General features: G+C 40.3%; 1 protein-coding gene across 2 annotated transcripts in view; it reads right to left on the bottom strand.

Annotated features, from left to right (window-relative positions):
- Positions 1 to 1,550: 1,550 nt before the first annotated feature.
- KDM5B (lysine demethylase 5B) overlaps positions 1,551 to 13,921 on the bottom strand; it is a 71,848-nt gene continuing 59,477 nt past the window's right edge. For both annotated transcript variants that reach the window (XM_072648181.1, XM_072648182.1), the window contains 7 exons: positions 11,192 to 11,371; positions 9,863 to 10,021; positions 7,933 to 8,418; positions 6,424 to 6,535; positions 5,755 to 5,909; positions 3,921 to 4,241; positions 1,551 to 3,372 (listed from right to left, as the gene is read on the bottom strand). In XM_072648181.1, the coding sequence (XP_072504282.1) occupies positions 3,235 to 3,372; positions 3,921 to 4,241; positions 5,755 to 5,909; positions 6,424 to 6,535; positions 7,933 to 8,418; positions 9,863 to 10,021; positions 11,192 to 11,371 (1,551 nt within the window). In that variant the 3' untranslated portion in view covers positions 1,551 to 3,234. The remainder of the gene's footprint in view (positions 3,373 to 3,920; positions 4,242 to 5,754; positions 5,910 to 6,423; positions 6,536 to 7,932; positions 8,419 to 9,862; positions 10,022 to 11,191; positions 11,372 to 13,921) is intronic.

Raw genomic sequence — 13,921 nt, 5'->3', positions numbered from 1 at the left:
ACTGCTGATCGGTTTAAATATCAATATTTTATTCAATATTATGCTCCAAGTGGTAGGGCAGAGACCTGGTGATTTACCTACTCTGGGGCTGTATACAGATGAGTGATTATAAACTTCTGAAGGTAGTCTGACATCACAGTAGACTTATACGTGATAAATTTTCACTAAACTGAATATGATAGGTATGTTAGGCCCCATCCAACTGAAATCACAATGAAATGTTTCTATTTGTCAATAATGTCAATACTAACCAGAGGCCCCAGGCATAATGATGCTGAGAACGGAAGGGCCTCGCCACATCCTGGTAGAAGTAACACTGTCACTGCCCACATGTTCATGAAGGGGTAAGTGCAGGGATAGGTACCCAAAAGCTTAGGGCTCTAAAATTGGAATCCCCCAGTCCAAACAGGACATTGAGTGGGCAAACCTCTGACGAATGCCATGTATTGACATCAATAGTGAATACAAATCACTTACCAGTTGGTTCAGCCTCTCCCAAGATTGAAGACTTAGGCATGCCACGTTAAACCAATCTCGTTTCCAAAGAAGTCTCCCCTAGGTTAATGACTGTATTCCAAGTTCCAATGAGTGCTGAGGAGCCCACAACATCCCATACAAGTACTAAGCAGTCAGGAGACCTGGGTTATTAGCCCTGGTTATGCCACCATCACTGATTAGCTGGGACAACGTACCAGACAACCACCTTAAGTTCCCAATTCTTCATCTGTTAAATAAAGAAACTGGACTAGTTCATGAAATCAAAGCTAGAAGGGACCCGGAAAGTTCCATTTAACTCAATGCTATCTTCTACAGATGAAGAAACTAGAGCCCAGGGAGGAAAAACAACTGACCCAGTATTTGAACATAGGTCCTCGGAGTCCAGAATCAGCCTTCCTTCCTCAGGGCTGTTCTATGATCTAAGGTTCCCTTCTGCCTTTAAATTCTATGGGCAGGATTCTCATCTATAATGGTAGAGTGTAAGGAGCAGCACCAACTCCTTAGGGGGGAACAGTTCAATTTCTGCCTCTGATTGCTTACTATGAGTGTTATCTTGGTTAAGTCATTAAATTCACTCAAGCCTTAGTTTACTCAACTGTAAAATGGGGTGAGTGAGGGGTTGGGGTTGTCCCAGGCTCCCTTCAATTCCAAAACTGTGATCCTATGATTTTTCTAAGATGGTTTTTTGAATAGTGAGACTAATGTTAGCACTCCTGTGCAGACTATCTAAAATAAATACCAGATGGCTCCTAGCCTCAGTGCTTCAAATGCTTCCTTCTTCTCATTAAACACCCCCTAGAAACCTCAGAGCTTTAAAACGACAAAGCAGACCCTCTGATTCCAGTTGCGCAATCCTACTGGTCTTGGTAGTAAGTGAGCTCACTGGTGGCTGACATTCTGACCAAGTTAGACATTTTCAGACTCTGGGGATTTGAAGGCCAAACCACATACTATTTTAGATGGTGCTGTTGACCAGGTTCCTTCTAAACCCAGGAACCCCAAAAAAGGAAAGACATCGCAGGAACTGCATCAAAACTGCAGACAACTAAGAGTTGTTCATAAAGAGATTTAATTATTTAAATTGCATAAGGGGGCTAGTACATTTAATCTCACTACATCACAAACTGCTAGGGTGTTTTTGTTTTTGTTTTTTAAAACCCACTAGTTCTAACCCTCCCTTAGGTTGATAGCTGCAAAATGAGAAAAATGTTACCAAAATGGACATAGAAAGGGAAGTAAGGAAGAGAGCTTGTTTTCTGTTTGTCAGTGATGGTCACTGTGAAACAGCTCTTTAACAGGGATGTGGGGAAGGGAAGAGGAAAATGGCAATGAGAGGTACAGGCACCTCCCTCCCCTACCCCGTAACAACCCCCCCCATAGTCAGAAATGAGAGTGGGAAGGAAAAAGAAATGGGAAGGCACCTGCTCCCATCTTGTAAATGCTAAGCCCCATGGAAACTCAACTCTCTTCAATGTTTGCTTCTACAGGCCTGTCTGTAGGGCAGAAAGCCCTTTTGATTCCTTCCTGACCTCTTGTCCTGAAGACATCAGTCTCCTTCTTAGTTTTAGTGAATACAAACAAAGCACTTCATCAGATGGGCCCAAGCTGGAAATAAGGCCCGAATGACATTATGAGAAAGCCTCTAAACAGCATAGCTTTCTAGGACAGGTCCTCTTCCCTGTAGAGTAGGAGCTACCAGGGAAGGTTGAAGGGGTGAAGGGTGCAGCAACAGAGAAGAAGGAAGGGCACAACACACCAGAAGAAACCGATCTTCAGCCCCTGCAGGTTGGGGCTTATTCTACAGCAGTCTAATTGGGCAGAAGCAAGGCAAGCTGAAGGAAAAAAGGTTAAGAGAAGCTGCATCTAAGGGCTCTGAATAACCAAGATTTGCTATTATATCATAACCAAGGATTTATTCCACAATATAAACTGCAACATTTGATACAAGCTACCCCCCTCCCCAAGGGAAAAAAAAAAAGAGAAAGCGAAAATACAGCTGTGGCAAATTACTTACAGAGCTGTCTCCCTTCTACATTACTAGTCCATCAGTGATACTAGAACCTAAACGTCTGCGTCCCATACATTAACCCAAAGCTAAAGCACCACCACACTGTTCAGAACGTTTTTAATTCCAGCCACTGAAACCAGACATAGAAGTTATTGCTCAGATAAATAAACCTAATCTAAGGCGGGGAGGAGGAAGGGGAAAGGCGGGAGTCGGAGAGCAGAGCAAAACAAAAACAAAAACCCCAATGAAAACCAAAAGTTCCCCCCAAATGGTAACAGAGTAAACAGGAGAGATTCCTCAAAAGAGGATTTACTGGAATTTCTGGTGCCGCTGTGGGCACTGAAGCCAAGCTGGACTCATAAGCCGGTAAATCCCAGACAGAGGTATGACTTTAATGCTGTCCATGAAAAGGTGCCAGCTTCACTCCCTTCTAAACTGGTGGAAACCCCTGCAAAAAACAGTCAGCATTTCAGACCTCAACAACCACAAACAGCTCTTAAGGGAAAAATACAAAAAGTGTCAAAAAAAATTTTTTTGTTAGTTTTTTCTTTTTTCTTTTTTTTTTTTTCAAACAGTTCTGGAAAAATGATCCCATGAAGAATAGAAATAGCACCGTTTACAGGCTGGCTCTAATACCAGTCCTGCAGCTTTGCTGAGAAATCGCAGAAATCTTCTCGGAGTCCTGAATTACATAAGTGGGGGGGTTTGTTTTTGTATTGTTTTGTTTTTTACTTTCGGTTCGGTGCGTCCTTCACAGTACAGCGCACACAGATGTAGTCTTCCTTCTCTGCCATCTCTGGAGAAACACCAACACAGACCTGATGAAACCACTGATTGCAGCTGCCATCACACTGGACCCAGTCCACCTAGTTACAAAGAGCAGGGAGATGGGATTTTCAGAGGGGAAAATGAGTTTCAAAAATGGGCGGGCCAGCGGGCCAGGTTCAGCAGATCTAGACTGTTTCTAACTAACCCGCCAATATCCCACCACTGGGATCTCTGGGACAACAGTTAAGCCATATGTACCGTAGCTGGACCACTAGCCAGAACCAAGTCAAAGCCATTCTTCAAGTGGTGACTGCCTTGGGGTTAAACCAGCGCTTCCCTGTGGTGGGTAAGCATTAAAAGCAATACGACAGCATCCCTCCCACCTTCTGAGCACCGGGATGGTGAAAGCTGGAAGAGGAGGCAAGAAAAGGAAAAAAGGGAAGAGCAAGAGTTTCTTCGAGAAAAGGGAGGAGACCCAGTTACGATGGTAAGAGCAGAGAAATCAGGAGGGGTAGGGAGGAGCCATCGACTTCGATCAGCTCCAAGCAGATAAGCAGAAGAGAGAGAGACCCAGCGAGGTCTAGCTTACAGGGTGTCTGAGTTAGGGGGTAGGTAGGACGTCCTCTATGGCCCAAACCTCACTGACCTCATCTCCTTCTGGTTGTAGGCAGCTCACAGCCGGGCAGATGGCATCTTCATCCTCAGAGTCCTCTTGTTCCGAGTATGATGTATCTGAGGGCAGGGACTGAGTTTCAGTGGGACGGGCCAATTCGTAGCTCCGTTCTTTCTCTTGCTTGAGAGTGTTTATGTCCTTGGAGCGGCTCAATTTGATTTTCTTCTTTTTAGGGGTCCGCATTTTTTTAATTCGCTCCTGTCGCTCGACAGACAAACCCTCTCTTTCCAATCGTCTCTTCAATTTTCTCTCAAGATTTCCAATTCCATCTCGCTTCCCCCGGCAGCAGTCATTCTGAAAAAATGTGAAGTCAAGATTAGCATTATGATTTCCCAACTAATTCCCTTTGATATTTGTACTAAAATAAAGCTAACTATTATGGCTAGAAAGAACTGTATACTGCAACCCCACAAGCATAGCCAAATATTTGGACCTCCTCCCTAATAAATCAGGATAGTTTGAGCTTACTTTCTCCTATCACTTATCTGCTGAATAATGCTAAACAACTAGTAAAAGCAAAGGAATAGAAGGTGTTAAAACAAAAAACAGTTGGTTAAAAATAATCCTTAAATAAATATTCAAGAGATTATCATAAAAAATGTTGTCTTAAAATTAGTTTATGTTTAAATATGCATATTTATCTCTCATCTTTAGAAAATAAATTTCTTACAACAAAAGTCTTTACTTCATCCTAGTGGTTTTAATGAACATAGAATTCATGGATAAAACACTCTACCAAAACAGCTTGGCATCCTCAAATTATCATCTTGGAGAATTGCCTAAAGCCTTAAGAGGTTAAGTAGTTGCAATCCAAAATTAAATCCCTTTGAAAAGATAAATATAACTATGCACTTAATCTCAATTACACAACAGGTTTTATTTTCAAAACACAGGTTTTAGGGGGAAATCTACATAAGTGAACCAACACAGCAGGTATTACCTTTCAAAACAGACTCCCTTATTCTAGATATAATTAGTAAGTACTTGTTAATTTTTGCCTGTATCCCTAACCCACCTCCCCGCTTAAAAAAACACCCAGCTCCATCCTCTATGATCTCCTGAAATTGCCATACTGGTGTGTCCAATTCCAACAGTAATGCTTCTTACGGGGCAAGACTGACTATGACTGGAAGGAATATCTCTCTTCTATAAAGCTGTACCATAGGTAAGCTCAGTGGAATCAGTACACTACAACAATGTGTCAAGCCCAAGGGTTCTTAATCTGGGGTTCATGGATAAATTTTAGGGGGTCTGTGAACTTGGATGGGAAAAAAAATCTTAATTTTCACTGATCTCTAACTGAATTGAAGCATTTGCTTTAAATTGCTTAAAAATTTGCTTAAAAACACTGCTCAGAAGGAGTGTCTGGGTGGTCACCAGATTTCCAAAAGAAACCCTAGTCTAATTTCAATTACAGATTCGAGATGAACTAGCAGAATGAACAGAGTTTAAATAACTATATCTAGCTGCACACAGCCCTTCTCCAAGTCTCATCTCTGTGCCAAAGGCCCTTTTTAAGCTATACACATAAAAAGGGGGGGAGGGAGGAAGGAGAGAGACAGAGACTAGTCAGGTCCAAAGATGTGTCCCAAGTCACAGGGGAGTCAATGGTGGAAACAGGAGATGAACCCCGTAACTGATGATGTTAAGTTCTGCCTGGGCTGACTGCAAATGCCACCCCTGGCCTTCACTTATGGCCCAACTCCTCATTCAGGGAAGTTCTTCACCTAGTACTCAAGCGGGATAGACCTACTAGTAACAGAAAAGACGAATGGCAGAGTTTATCCCCCTCAAGTCTGATTCTTGCCTTCTCACTGGTGAGTCCAACAGGTGAACCTCGGTCAGGGTGCTGAGTCGGGCTTGGCTTGGTGAGTAAAGTCTGGTAGATTTCTTGAATCTCAGGCAGAGACACCTGGAGTAATTGCGCTTCTGTTAGCAGCTCATCCACATCAGGACTGATACCTATAAAAGACCAGAGAGAAAAAAATCTCTAATCTTTCTTATTCTTCACTTTACCTCCAAAACTGACTGCTCCTTCAGAAAAGACTAGATTCTGTAGCCTCACATTAGCTCTTAATAAAACTGAAGCTGGCAGTCCCAGATCCACAGAACCTGAACTAGTAAAGAGTCCAAGCTATCAGAAAAATACTATAAAAGCCCAGTTTGTGGGGAAGGAACAGGATTCTAACAAGTGCTCCAGACATTTAGAAAATTAAAATATTATTCTGAAAAACAGAGATCATTAAGCTGTGAATCACAAATTTAGCCACAACACTCCAAAAAGGAATTAATAAAAAGTTTTTTCCCCCAGAACTCCCTTGCATTTTAAGGGAATAATAAACTTCAATTATGACTCTAAAATGAAATAGGTCAAGGTCTTTTAATTAGGCAACTGGTTAACAGCAGTAGAAATATAAGACAGGATTGCTTGTAACTCCTCTATCCCAAACCCCAAAATTAATGGGAGTATACAAACCATGGAGGGGGATGCAACTTCGTCCAGTTGAAAAGGGAGAGTGTAAGTAGGAGGTTCTGTTGTCCCAGTCATGGGGCAGAGAAAAGGACATTGCACCAATTGTCTGTGAAACCTAATAGGAGGAAAACATTTTGTAACAAGACTTTCCTAGCACAGAAATAATTTATTACCGGCCCAGAGATGGAGCTGGATCAGGTTGTCAGACTGACAAGAGGGAAACACAATGACTTGGTTGCTCCAAACTGACTGACTGTCTGTGGCACTTAGGAAATTGGGATCATCTGGCTTTCTGAACCTGAGAGCAAATCAGCTAAGATACCACACGAAAGGGATTAGGACTTTAATCTTCCTAGCTTTACTGAAACCAGTTTTACATAACTACTTTGACAGTAATTATACTGTCAAAACAAAGGGTTATTTTTCTTTATGGGACAGGTCCAATGGACTAATCAACTCTTATAGTGTACAAACTGATCTTGTCAATTAAAAATGCCAATTTGCCACAGTGGTTACATTTACTGAGGAAGATTTTGTGCATCTACTTTGATGAAGTGTTTGTGAAAGTAATTATATGAGAGCATTTATCCTAAAGTAGTGATAGCCAAGGGAGTGGGATAAAGGTTTGGCCACAAATAAAGCCATCCTAGCTGCAATCTTCCTTACTTGTAAAAAACGTAAATTCTTAGTATATCTCCAAGGAACTGATGAGAAATTAGGGAACTAAGTGGTGAAGTGAAATCATCCTTGGGGAAGGGGGACAACCTCAGTCACTTTCAAAATGAACGTGAGGACCACTTGAAAGAGATTAGAAAAATACAGTTTTGGGTTTTCTTTTTACATCCATCACCTACATAACAGGAAAGAAAAAATTTTCACTATCGCAAGAGAGTAAGCCATTAGTGCCACACTCTTATCAGACACATGGATAAGACAGCACCAATGTGTGTCTGTCTTTAAGAGATGGCTCCTTAGGAGGAGAAATAAGGAGAGATCTATTTGAAAAAAGAAACGAGTATGGCAGGGAGCTTCTTTCCATTCAACTTGAGGTTGGTTTGCATAGGAAGTATGAAGTTTAAAAAAAATTACTTTAAAATGAGCAATATTGTATAAAGAAAAAAGTATACAGACTAATGGATTTCTGTGCAAACTAATGGGGAGCCATTTGAAAATTTACTATTCATTAGTGGAAAACTTGAGAGTGCTCTAGAGAAATAAAGAAGAATGAGGATCAGTCTACAGAAAACTGCCCCACACAAGCAGATGAATCCATAGCCATATGAATGAGCATATGCTTCAGGAAACAGACACAATTCCCCTAAAAAACATTTCTTTAGAGAAGGGAAGGTAGCAGCAACAGCACATTGAGAACACGCAACACACAAGTGACCCTGAAGATGATCCTCCAGTAACTGGAGTTATTCCAGTTGTTAGGGTTACTCTAGTAACCCAAGCAACATGCATGAAGTCGTAAGGGCTTGCCAGATTCTGAAAACCAAAGTCTGAACCTACCTTATTTGTCTCTGGCACCTGGCCTGTGGAGGCCTGCCATCTGCTGTACAACAGTCCTGACCCTGCTCGGTCTAGTACCAATTTTAGGCTCCCTGAAGAAAGCATCTGCTGTGCTCTATGCTGCCAGTTCACTGTTCTTTCAATCATATACCGAAGAGCATCTCCTTCAGGAAGGCGAACACGGATGCGCTGAAGGGAGGCCAAGAGGGGCAGAATTTTCTCTAATGGGGGTTTCTCCGATCTCCGACAATAAGGACAGAGCCAGACACGGGGACCTTGGAGGATGCTGGGCACAGCCACACAACCCGTATGGAAGGCATCTCGGCAGAGTTCACACTGGATCATAGGTGCAGCTGGGGATTTCTGACATAAACAGATTTTGATTTCTAAGTCTTGGTTGGCTGACAGTAGTTTCCCTTCATTAGCTGCTCTCAGGGACTGCAAGGCCTCCATTTCCTTTAGCCGAGCTTCGCCAAGTGTCGCCATCTGCAGGGAGATTACCGCTAAAGTTTTAGCATTAGGGCAAGAAGATTCCTGCTCCCCAACTCCACACACCTCCAAAGGTCAGACGCTCCTGCAAGACTTTTATTTGATGTTACTTCTTATATATCAATCTCTGCGTGTTTCCTTTGCCTTCCCCCTTCCAAAAATCCCCACATCCTACAATATCAATGCTTCCAGTTAACTTCTTCTTACCCTTCTCACCACAAACTCACAAATGCTATGTCAACATCAAATGCTGATACCGACAAACACACAACTCTGAATTTGTTATCCAAGTTTCGTCTGTGCTAAGTATCTGATTTAGATAGCAGGCTTCTAGGAAATCTTCTATCACTTGCTTTAAAGTGCCTCTTAACACACTAAGTTAAACAAAACTAGTCCTTTCTCCCTTACAACTCAAAAGCAGTAAAAAAAAATAAAGGAAGGAAACTTTTATTTTTTTCCTCGTTCAACATAAATTAGCTTTGTGCTTAATTTGCTACACAACTGTAAATTAATTTTTTTAATTGCCCATTTCAATCACAATGTTTCAAATCCTCTCTTTATGAGGATCACTCTTAAAGAGTTCCTAGACTAAAGAAAAATCCAAACTATTATGAGTAAATTCATTCCATTAGTTAAAAACCCCCACTAACTTTATGGTACTGGCTAGATACCTTTCTGAGCTCTTATTGCCTATTATAAGCAATGACTTGAAAACCAGGTTTTTGTATCTGCTTAATAGTAGTAGTTAACTTGATCTTCCAAATAAGAACTGAATTTTTTAAACTTTTCATGTCCTAAAAAAAGTGAGCATTTCACTCAAAAATAAAGATATAGTTCATGGAGTTAAGTTAAATGATTCCCATGCCCATATAAGTAAGTACCCTGTTATACTGTGAATCTGCAGAGTCAACAAGATTCCAACGACTGTAACCACCCCTGAGCCTGAGACAAACTATCCACCAAGTGGTCAGTGAATCCTCAGACCAATGAACTGTAATTTAGTTCCTTTGTGGACTAGAGAAAGGGAACAATGTGTCTGGAAAAGGTGATATGCTGGAAATGAGAAGTTAAGATACATACATCATTAGAATCATAAGACTAATTAACGTCCCCAAAGAAAAGATCCTAGATTAATCACGACAACGATATCACTAGAGACCATATCCATAACATCGGTCTTCCAAAGCACTTTCCAAACACTCGTGTGTCCTCCCAATATTCCCACTGGAGATAAAAATCCTCTCATTGGAGAAATAGGGAACTTTGGGTGTGAAATGTCCTATCAGGCTGTCAGTCTGGTCAGTTTGTTTTGCTCAAATATTTTTTCTTTGTTACATGTTGAGTAGGGAGAGATTCAGAAATGACTGTGATACAGACCCAAAGGTACTTTAGTAGAACTTCAAAAAATCATAAATGGAGAAATAACAAGAGAATCCCATACCGCTGAAGCAGTCTCTTTACTTTCAGTCAAGGCTCTTTCAAGGTCACTCAGACTCTCCAGTCTTGTGCTTCTCTTTTTTCCACTTAGAATAGGTTCTTTTAACTTTCTCTGCTTTCTCTTCAGCCCCATCGCACCCACGTCGCACCGGGGACAAAGAACCTAGTAAGAGTTCAAAGGAAAATGTTTCAAAATGCAACTGCCACCAGGGAGACACAAAATGAAGAACAGAGGCAAAAACCTAAGTCTAGACCTTGAGCATTAATCAGGGTCTATGATCCCACCAAGGTATATCAATAATAGAAAGACTTCAGAGAGGATCTGAACTTGGAAGGGAAAAAAAATTTCTATCTTTGCTTTCAATTATTATATTTATTTACTATATTAAAATATATTAATTAAATATATAACATTTATTATTTATATGCAATATATTCTTATTTTATTTACTTATATTTATTCATGTATATATTATTTATGTGCTTATATATTACAAAATAATAAAGATATAAATATAAATGCATAAATACATAAATGTATTAAATATGAGGTTCATTAAAATAGTTGTATTTTGATCCTTAACTCAGATTAAACAACTCAATAAAGAATTACACTTGGAAAAAGAAGTGTGCAATATATATGAATGAGATGACAGATCGCCAAGAATACAAAACCAAAGTGTTCCTTGCCTCCCCTGGCAACGCATCCCAAACCAAACCACCTTTATTAGTAAGAGGAACACATCATGAGCTTGGTGCTACAAGGTCAGTCACAAAGTCAAGAACACAGAGACTCCTGGGCACACCCCAGGCTCTCAGTGACCCAGGCAACCGTCTGAGAGATTACAGAAGTTAGAAAATGGTTTCCAATGCAAATTAGGCAGATGGAATCTCCTCACCAAGAGCTTTGTACACAAATGAAATCACAGATCTGGACAAAATCAATGAAAAGCAAGAAAAATATAGAAACCATGGCAATCTGGAGAAAATGATCCACAGGCATTCTGATAAAACTGATTTTCTGGAGAAGGTAGGTCAAGTACTAATAGAACAAGGTCAAACTGAAATCTGATGACTAAAAGCCAATCAGATTTATATGGGGAAATAAAACTATTTCCTTAGTCAAACTGGTATCATAGACCTGGTCAGCAACTACATTTTGTAAAATGTTCAGTGTAAATTCTACATCTGTATTAGGAAAAAAAAAAAGCTCAAATAATTTCAGCATATAAGACACAAGTCAATAATGCTGACTTTATATATAAACAGTAATACATTTTATTGAGTCAAGAGAGACATAAGTTTGCTAGTGGCTAGCTTTGAATTATCTTACCTCTAAGAGGGAATACGGAGAATTTTCCATTAGAAATGTATTGGCTGCACATTCTTTCCAAGACTGAACCTCAGCCACTAGGGACTCTAGTCTCGGCAAAGAATTCAGATGCACAGGGATAGATCGGCCTCGTGAAACAAGCTCCATTAGTGTGTCTAACACTGGTACTCGTCCTCCAGCCTAATACAATCAAGAGAATAGCTGATATGAAAACACAAGATTTCTGAACAAGGAATTTTTTTTTAAATTTATTCTTCTGATTGGGAAACAACATGACCCTCAACAAAGTGAAATATGCTGGTAAGAAGAGACAGAAGGAAAGAGCCTGAACTGTAATAACATGTCTTCAAGAGACAGGCACCGGATTCCACAATCCTAGGCTTGCATTCTGTTCAACTCCAACCTACTTAGCAGCTCTGTTCTTGTTTTCAGTCATTTCAGTCATTTTCAACTCTTTGTGACACCAGTTGGGGTTTTCTTGGCAAAGATCCTGGAGTGTATGGCCATTTCCTTTTCCAGCTCATTTTCCAGATATGATGGTGAAGTGAGTTACTATGGGTCACACAGCTAGATGTGAATTTAGAAGATGAAGCCCAGGATTGTCTGTTGAGTGACCCGAGCTGCACCCTGAGCTCTCCTTACATGCACGTGAATAATACAGTACAGCAAAAAGATTTTTTAATTTCAGAAAATTAAAGTATTTGGTCTAATCTTTCTTACAAAAATAACCCCCATGAAAATAAAAATAATTTTTACTGCTAATGTTTGAGTCACATTCCTGAAAACAGTAATTTAAGAGTAGTTTCCACTATCACCTGGGTACATTAGCAGGAAATGTTTTTGCCTTTATCATCCTTGGAGAAACTGATGGTTCACATAGTTGTCACAACCAGCCAAGACTCCTAGGGATAAGAGTACTTTGCCTGTGCTCCACAGAATCTTTAGCATACCTTCTGAAACTACCATTTTGCAATTAAATCTTAACAGCCAGAAAGGTAATCTTAGCAAAAGAATTCATATGTATGCAGAGTAGTCTCATGACAAATTGCACATTTTCAGAATTTTTCAACGTACTTATCAGCTATGCTGTTTTTCTCTCTTCTTTTTGTCTTTAAAAAATATTGTAACATGGGAGGAGGAATAGAGGATAACTGTGATACAAAAACAGAAGACAGCAATAAAAACTTACTTAAAAAAAAGTTTCATGAAATAAAATCCTTATTGCTCCCTCATTTGCCATCACATCCTCTTCTACGAACATCTAAATAATAAATTCAACTTAGATGAACTCAATGGTGTCTTGTGTCACTCAAAAGCCTTCTAGATATGACCATGAATGAAATTAATGACCTTTATTTAGGATAAGATTGTATACGTTCATGTCCCCAGTCATGAAAAATGCATTTTGTAGTCAGTAAAAACATTTTGGGTGACATTTACAGAAAGACTTCTGGTTGATGACTAAAGGAATCCAGAAAAGAGCATGATACATAATGGCCATGTTTCTAGATGGCTTTAAGGTTTACAAAGGGCTTTCCTCACAATAATCAACTGAGACAGACAGTTAAATACGCTCAATCCTTAACATTTGCACATTAACTTTTCTGACTTCAAGCATTATTAGTAACCTCATTTTCACTTTTACACTGGCAACCAGGTACACTGGTGGCTACAAGTAGTAGAGGCATGATGTGGGCAAGTTTATATCTGCAAAAGGAGGAAAATATTCATAAAAGCGTTTCAGAACCCACTCCAGAAAGTGCTACAGTAACTTCAAATGGACAATGAGGGAATTGGAAAAATGGAAAAAGCAGCTAAGTTTGTAGGTTAAGGAGATGGTGGTTATCCTCTCACTTGCTTCCCACCCCCCACCCATGCTGCTAGGATCATGAGCATCCCAGAACAACCAGGCCGACCCCCACTACATCTGGCCCACAGAGGGCCAGCCTGGGAGCTCTGCCTGGGGACCAGGGAGTCACCCCAAGGCATGGACCATCACAAAGCTGAGAGGAGTATTAGGAATGGTAGGCTGCCCTTTTCCCTTTTTTACTTTGGGGTCTTCTGACATTGCCACCTCTGCCCTTCCCCATCCCATCCAATCTTGTCTCCCAAACATTTTATGGGTTGTTTCATGATTTAACTGTGTTAGGAAATGTGCACATTATCAGAATTAATGCTTTGTTATATAGAAATGTATGCAGAAAACTTTTCAGAAATCTCTAGTAAAATTTTTTTTAGTTTTTAGTTGTCATGGGAACCTACCCTATTTCCCACAGGTTCCATGTATCAACACTCACATTTTTACTTTTAAGCCACATTCTAGGAATGTTACCCAAGCAAAAGTGGAGGACTGGCTGTATTATTATTCTCACTTTAAAAACTATGACACTTTATAGAAACATTCAGGACGTGCTCATGACCACACAGTCACTGATTTATTAAGTGCTGGACCTGGGATATGAACTGGACAACTTCAAGCTTAGGGTTCTTTGTTCTTCGGTCATTTCAGTCATATCCACCCACATGTGGAGTTTTTTGGCAAAGACACTAGCATGGCTTGCCAATTCCTGCTCCATCTCATTTTACAGATGAGGAAACTAAAGCAAACAGTTAAGTGACTTGCCCAGGGTCACACACCTGATCTGAAGCCAGATTTTAACTGAGCAAGATGAAGCCTGGGCCTCTATCCACCACGCCATCTAGCTGTCCATAAAAAGAGAAACAAGTGGC

The sequence above is a fragment of the Notamacropus eugenii genome, chromosome 2 (assembly GCF_028372415.1).
Source record: "Notamacropus eugenii isolate mMacEug1 chromosome 2, mMacEug1.pri_v2, whole genome shotgun sequence".
Taxonomy (NCBI): Eukaryota; Metazoa; Chordata; class Mammalia; order Diprotodontia; family Macropodidae; genus Notamacropus; species Notamacropus eugenii.
Note: the sequence above shows the minus strand (reverse complement) of the source record. Positions and strands in the feature narration are given on the sequence as shown.